This window comes from Mastomys coucha, unplaced genomic scaffold, assembly GCF_008632895.1.
Source record: "Mastomys coucha isolate ucsf_1 unplaced genomic scaffold, UCSF_Mcou_1 pScaffold3, whole genome shotgun sequence".
Classification (NCBI taxonomy): domain Eukaryota; kingdom Metazoa; phylum Chordata; class Mammalia; order Rodentia; family Muridae; genus Mastomys; species Mastomys coucha.
The window spans coordinates 45,761,491-45,769,227 of NW_022196909.1; the positions used below are offsets into that span (position 1 = coordinate 45,761,491).

Below are 7,737 nucleotides of genomic sequence, written 5' to 3' on the forward strand. Positions count from 1 at the left end.
CACACTCAGTCAGTCCTTACATATGACAGCCACAGTCAGTCAGTCCTTACATATGACAGCCACAGTCAATCATTACACACAGCAGCCACAGTCAGTCAGTCCTTACATATGACAGCCACAGTCAGTCAGTCCTTACACACAGCAGCCACAGTCAGTCAGTCCTTACACACAGCAGCCACACTCAGTCAGTCCTTACATATGACAGCCACAGTCAGTCCTAACTGAGTCATGAAGCTGCTTCCAGAAAAGGTTGAAGCTGTTTTGTAAAATGAAGGGATTGTGCCAGCCTGGCGGTCACACTTCACAGTCACATTTTTAAAAGTTTAAAAGGTCAGCAGGGCATGACACCTTTGATCCCAGCACTTGGGAGGCAGAGGCAAGCGGATCTCTGGAGTTCGAGGCCAGCCTGGTCTACAGAGCGAGTTCTAGCACAGCCAGGGTTATACAAGAAAAACCTTGTTTTGAAAAAACAAAACAAACAAACAAAAAGAAGTTTAAAATGTCAATCAGACTAGTTTCCTTAAAGGAGCTTCAACTATATATACGCACCATCTCCACCTGGGACCTGTCCTCTCATCTTTTCAAAAATGTCACTGGCACTAGACACTTACTCTCTAGACATGCTCGCCCTTGTCCCTCACAGGCCTCTCCACAACCAAGAGGACCTATGCACCGCCATGGCTTCTGTCCTTTCCATTTAGTGATCCTGGTCACATACAGACTTTCTCTTCTACCCTGAAATCCACTCAGGGTAGAACAACGTTTTTACAGTTGTCTTTGACAGGTCCCACTACATTGCTCAGGCTTGTCTCAAGCTCACCAGCTCCAGCCACCTCTCCAGGGCCAGCTCCCAGCCAGCCAGGAGCCAGGTGTATGTGACGGTGCTTGTCATCACTGAGACCTCGAAGGCACCCACACCTCCACACAAAAGGTCATGAGACTCAGTCCATCCCAGACCACAGCTGCACCAGAGCGGCCTGTCACACCTGTCTGTCCATCTTCACTGGATCAGTTAAGGTGTGACTGTCCTCCCGGGAGCCCACCACTAGAAGGTGACCTTCCCTTCCTCACACCTACCAAGGAAGCATCACATCCTCTCCGTCAACAGTCTGTCACAAAGTTTCACTCCAGTCAGCCACCGATCTCCCAGGGCATGCAAAATGCAAGTCTGCTAGTGTACTTCGTTGAAAAGAGCAACCTCCTCCAAAATTCCTGTCACCTATAAACTGGGGAGGACTTTTATTTGGAAACAGAGTCTTTGCAGATACAATCAAGTTCAAATAAAATAACTCAATACTAAAGAGACATACATCCTAATCCAATGACAGATACCCTCCTAATAGGGAAATGTTGATGCAGAGGCAGGAAGCAGAGGCGGAGACAAGAGAGAAACACTACCACCAGAGGCTCGAAATACCAAGGACTCGCTGAGCCACCGAACACTATGGAAGGAAGAGGGGGAGGGAGTCCTTCCCAAGAGCCTTCCTAGACAGCATGCAGCCCTGCTGACAAGCTGGGTGAGCCACTGGTCTCCAGACGTGTGAGAGAACAGTGTTCTATTGTAAGCAGTGCAACATGCGAGAGTTCACTCCACACAGCAGCTCTCAGAAATGAATGGAAGCCGAGTATAGCGGTGTTTAATCCCAGCACTCAGGAGGTCAAGTAGATCTCTGTGAGTTCAAGGCCAGTCTTGTCTACATAGTGCATTCCAGGACAACCAGAGACATACAGTAAGACCCATCTCAAAACAAACAAACAAACAAACAACGGAAGGAACAAAGGAAGGAAGGAAGGAAGGAAAGAAGGAAGGATAGATGGATGCTGGCTTGTCAGAGCTAATATGAACAGAGCACTTCTTATTTATTTATTTATTTATTTATTTTGATGAATAGATGGGTTTATTTAGCAGTAAGTTTGCTGAATAGATGGGTTTATTTAAGTAAAGTAAGTTTGAAACTCTTCCTTTAAGCAAGAGCACTACAGTAATTCTATCGGGACCAGACATTTCCTACACTGTCAAACATACAAAAGTTCCTCTGCACTTTCAACGCTGATCGACAAGCAGGTTCAGTCCATGCCCCTCTGATGTGTCTACCAACAGAGTACTTCTAACTGTCTGCTGTATAGGTGAATTCAGATACTGTGAATGTCTACAGCGTTAAAACAGACCAAGCACAGTATCTTTCCACCAAATCTTTGAGCTGGAGATAAACTGCAGGCAGAGTGATTCTCGACCACAGCTGGGTCTTTCTGATTCCAACTGCTGAAGGACTGAGAAAACTGTATGCAGGGACCTGAGTCAGAGCAGGCAGTTGTACCCCACCTCTACAGAGGCGCTCCCCAATCATTAATACCTATTAAAATCACAGCATTCAATGCCTGACACTTCTTCTACATGATTTAGCGTGGTGAGAGGGTCACCTGCTTAAGGACTAGGAACAGATCAAAGGCACTTCTGCAACCGCCCCGCCTTTTAAACTCTAAAACAAGCTTCCCTACTCTCAGTAGAGAGAATAGTAGCAGAATGGAATATAACTTCCATCTTTCTGTCAAATGTGCTAATTATGCCCAACTGGACATTCTGCTCAGCTCAAGCACTAAGGACTCAACCACCAGATGCCAGTGGCCTCGGATCACACGGGCCAGTATACCTTTTGCTGCATGACTGACAGAGGAGAGAGGTTCATCATCAGATGTGGAGCTGAGGTGCCGGGCAAGCTCCCCAATTCGCTTCTGTTTCTTGAGGGGGGCAGTGCATTCTGGGTCAGTTCTCCTCTTCATTGTTACTGCAACCATAAATCCCATCAGTCAGCTCTTATGTTAGAACTACTGGGAGGCAAGGATCCCGAATAACAGCCATCATCAGCTGGAGATGTGACCATTGCACTCATCTCCTAGTGCTAACAGCTGAGCAGCCCCTTCCTCCAAAAAGGTCCAGAAGGGAGGCTAGCCAAACTCTGTTTTTCAGGAACAATGGTTAGTTTTCCTAGGAAAGCAAGGCAGGGGGTGGGGGTGGGGGGGTGTGAGTACCTGTTATTCTATAACTTTGGAGGCAATACTGGCTATTCATAACAACGTTTACTGGAAGCAAATTATGAACCCTACTAAGTAACAGCTACCAGTATTTCCAAGGCCAGTCAGAGAATGATTTTTTCCATCACTTTTACCAGAACAATTAAGATGTTATTATATATGGGGAAAATGATGGGATTTCCTGTCTTGAAATGAGACCAAGCAGAGTGTAAGGCATAGAAGTCCTAGCTGAGTAACAACCAAGGGGGTGAAAGGGACAACAGATAGTTGTAGTAGTGGGATACAAACGACTCTTTTTTTTCCTTTAAAAATATTTTTTTGGGGGGCTAGAGAGATGGCTCAGCGGTTAAAAGCACCGACTGTTCTTCCGAAGGTCCTGGAAAGAGAAAAGACTTAAAATTTGGAGGTACACTATATCTTTGGGCAATAGGGACGCAGGGATACAAAACGGACTTCTCTGGCGCTTGAGTCAGACATGGTTTTAAGACCATGTGTTGTTTTCACTGTGAATCAACTACTCAATATTGACACATGGAAATCAGAGCCCGTTCAACTTATTTTCAAAATATTTGTTGGGGGGTGAGAGGGGCAGAATGAGCATCAGCAGTGGAGGCAAGAAAGCAATGGAATTTGAAGGGGGTAGAGCGATAACTCCCCTTGAAACCTAGCAAAATGCGTTTCCGAATTTCCAGCCCGAGGATGAACACGTGGACCCAAGGTGCAATCATGCCCATCTCAGGAGGCAGTTTCTTAAGGGACACTGGCAGCGCCTATCAGAGGAAAGCAGGAAGACCAGACGACTGAGCCAACAGAAAGCCAGGCCTGAGGAGCCACATTTTTACTTGACATCATAGATAGGTGAGCCTACTGGGAAGCTCGCCGCTGAGGCTTCGTCTAGTTACAGCACATAAAATGGGTCTACTTTAGCTCTCTTAAGTCGTCCGTGTGTGAGTGTGTGTGTGTGTGTGTGTGTGAGAGAGAGAGAGAGAGAGAGAGAGAGAGAGAGAGAGAGAGGGAGGGGTCACTGGGAACTCAGTATGGTCTGCGATGGTGCAGGTGAGGGAACAGGAAATAGCTTTGTAGAAGGCAAGGCGGCAGATACGAACGTCCCCTCCACCACAACGCCTTCGATGGGGGATGAGGGGGGGCTCGCAGGGAATCCAAGAGAATCGCCTCATTTCCTCGGCGAGGGAAAGGCCAAAGGGCTAGCGAGTGACCTACAAATGGCAGGCGCGCTGTGACCAGGCACTTCCAAGCGCCGCTACCCTCCCTGTCTGCAGAGGAGGAAAAGAAGGGAGCGCCGTCTCTCCAGCCGAGCTTCTCGTCTGGAAACGTCAGGTGTGAGACTGTGTGCGCGGCGGCCGGCCAGCGGCGGCATCGGAGAGGAGAAGCGGGGGCAGGAGCGGAGAGAGGCTACCACCAAGGGCGGGCAGAGTGGCCGCCACCAGGGAAGGATGCTGTGCCCGCGCGCCCGCGCGCCCGCCCGCTCGCACCCCCCGGGCCGCGCGCCGGCACTCACGCTGAGGGGACGGGGCGAGCTGCCGGCGAGCGGAGACTTAGGGATCAAGGCCGCCACGGTCGCCGCCGAGCCTGGCCCTGCAACCTCCTCCTCCTCCTCCTCCCTTACTTTCGTTTCCTCGCAGGGGCCCGGCTGGCTGCGCGGTCGCGCTCCGATCCCGCCCCGCGGGCGGCGCCGATTGATTGCGTCACGGCCCCGCAGGCCCCGCCCCCTCCGGGTTCAAGCTTGGCCCCTGGGAGCTGCCCGGGTCGCGCGGCTCTCCGGACCCGAGGCGCCTGCGCGGAAGGGCGACCTCGCAAGAATGGGGGGAATGAAGAGGGGAATACATTAGCCTTGTCTACGCCCTCCCGCTCTAAGGAAGAAAAAATCAATACTTCACCTCAGTTTATTCATCTTCTTATGGAGTACCTGAAGAGGAAAACCTCCCAAGATGTCTTAATAAATCATGTGGAGTCTTTATTATTTATGACCACTAGCTGGGCTGTCTCAGGCAGAGACTAGCTGGAAGCACCCTGGAACCTCCGGTGTGTTCGACATTTTAAAGACAAGGACCACAACTGTGATGCCTTTCTGTATACAGAAAGGCAGCTCCAGACATGTGCAACAAGCAAGCATTGCTTTTTTTTTTTTTTTTTTTTTTTAAGAAGCAGAGAGATAGCAATGAAATGGTCAGGCAGTTAACCTTTAGGTCAGAATCACAATCACATGGTATAGGAATTTACGGCTGATCCAGAGACTAATTTAGGATAGGAATTTATGGCTGGTCGAAGTGACTAGAGACAAGTTTTTGCCCAAGATAGTTTTAGCAATGAAAAGTATTCTTAGGAGCTAGGCGGTGGTGGTGCACACCTTTAATGCCAGCACTCAGAAAGCAGAGACAGGCAGATCTCTGTGAGTTCGAGGCCAGGCTGGTCAACATAGCTAGTTCCAGGACAGCCAGGGCTATATTGTGAGACCCTGTCTTGGAAACAAACAAACAAAAAAAAAAAAATTCCTAGGCAGGGTTTCACAGTGTGGTATAACTGGTAGCACACTACAGTATCATCATTATATAGATTTAAGAACACAGGAGAGATGGCTCAGAGGTCCTGAGTTCAATTCCCACCAACCACATGGTGGTTTACAACCATCTGTAAAGAGATCTGATGCCCTCTTCTGGTATGTCTGAAGACAGCAACAATGTACTCATATATAAAAAAATAAATGAGTATTTTTTAAAAAATGTTTAAAGAACATAGTCAGAGCCAGACAGTGGTGGTGCACGTCTTTAATCCCAGCACTTGGCAGACAGAAGCAGACAGATTTCTGAGTTCCAGGCCAGCCAAGTCTACAGAATGAGTTCCAGGACAGCCAGGGCTACACTGAGAAACCCTGTCTTGAAAAACCAAAGGGGGCGGGGGGGAAAGAACACAGAGACAAAAGGAAGCTGGCCAAGGTCAAAGATCTGTTCCTATTCCATGGGACACATTTAACAGTGGACTAGGTATAGCTCAGTGTCAAGACTGTGCCTGGTGCACACCTGGTCCTAGGTGCAATTCCCAATGCCTCAGACAAAAAGAAAGAATGCTGTCTGTGGCATTTGACCACATGGGCTGAGATGGACTATCATCTCTAACCCCTCTTCCCATTTTCAGACCAATATAACTTTGTTGGACATTCTCAGCTGTGTCTGTCTTTTAAACCCTGAGAATCCAAATGTCAACATATGTTCTCCCATAATGCTGCTCTTTAAAAAAGGATTTGATTTTTTATTTTATATGTATGCGTGTCCTGCATGCACGTATGTATGTGTGCCACATGCATAGAGTGCCTGTGTAAGTCAGAAGACAGCATCGGGTCCCCTGGAACTGGAGTTACAGATAGGTGTGAGTGCTGTACTGAACCCAGGTCTGGAAGAGCAGTAAGTGCTCTTAACCCCTGACCCATCTCTCCAGCCCCTTTCCCGGGTGACTGGCACCATATGATTTAGCCTGTTTATTCGTCCGGAGATCTGTTGAGTTTACCTTTTCTTCATTTCTCTGAAGCCAACAATACACTTGAGACTTGAGTTCAAGTTCACCTTCTACTTGTCTGGTAAACATCACCTACCTTATCACACCTCTTCTCCCCTCCCCCTGTTAGCATCCAGAACCTGCGGCAGATATGGGCGGGTCCACAGACCTGTCGCCAGGGCAACGGCCACCATATTCCCAGAATCCATTGAGTTCAGCTCCCACCTTTACCTGGACTGCTACGATATGGGTACTTTCCTCCATCTTTCTCTCTTTTCTTCTCTCTCTCCCCTCTCTCTCTTCCTGCGCCGCTAACCCCCTACCTCCTCTTAATTAAACCTCTTACACGTGGAACTGCCTGAGCCTGGTGTCCTGCAGACGCGTCCCGCCGCGACCCAAACCCATCATTTTGGTGCTGAACCCCGGGATAGTGGCAGTTCGCGTCTACCAACCCTGCTCCACACCACCGGGGCAGACAGGGTACACCGCCCCTCCAACCCTCCCACCGCCGCCGCCGCCACTACTCTGCCCCGCGCGGGGAACACTCCCATTGCTGCCACGCAGAGAACACTCCCATCACCGCTGCAGGCTGCAGCGGCTGCTATCGGCATGTCCCGCGTGCGGAGACCGCGGAGCGAGAGAGCAGTCCCAGCACTGCCAATCAGGCGGTATAGGTACTTGACTTCACAGCCCCCTCACCTGGCAGCTGCTCACCAGACACCGCGGAGACATAACCACGTGAGCTGTACCCCACTCAGGCACCATTCAATTCAGTTCCATGTTTTCCATTTACCAGACCGCTTATAACCAGCCACACAGACACCAGACACCGGCATATTAATTAATAGGATCAGTCAGGGGGAAGACCTCCAGATTTCCAGATAAGGTCTGGCCAACCTTCCCTGGAATTTATGGAGTACAGCCCCCCTTGACATACGCGTTAGGACGTTCTGACACTGGGTGCCCCTCCCTCGGAGGTAATTCTCATCCCTAATACTTCCTGGGCTACAACCCTCAAACCCCTGGATCCAGGGTGAGTTACTTTCCCACGCAGGCCACCGGGCCCTGCCAAATTGCCACTAGGGTTTCTCGTGACTTGAAACCACTAGCTTTGGCTGTTATTTTTCTTGGTGCTTGGATTGTTCTCAGGATGCTGGTACGAACATCCAACCACCCCCCAGTGGGTTCCAGAAT

At 49.5% G+C, this 7,737-nt stretch overlaps 1 protein-coding gene across 5 annotated transcripts in view; it reads right to left on the bottom strand.

Annotated features, from left to right (window-relative positions):
• The window catches only part of Cmtr1 (cap methyltransferase 1), a 91,058-nt gene that overhangs the window by 38,253 nt on the left and 45,068 nt on the right, over positions 1 to 7,737 (bottom strand). Inside the window, exons 1-2 of one of the 5 annotated variants that reach the window (XM_031348549.1) lie at positions 4,553 to 4,810; positions 2,652 to 2,786 (exon numbers count right to left, since the gene is read on the bottom strand). The exons of the other annotated variants lie outside the window; for them this stretch is intronic. Of the exons in view, the coding sequence (XP_031204409.1) occupies positions 2,652 to 2,781 (130 nt within the window). The 5' untranslated portion in view covers positions 2,782 to 2,786; positions 4,553 to 4,810. Of the gene's footprint in view, positions 1 to 2,651; positions 2,787 to 4,552; positions 4,811 to 7,737 lie in introns of those variants that run through there. 5 annotated transcript variants of the gene reach the window in all.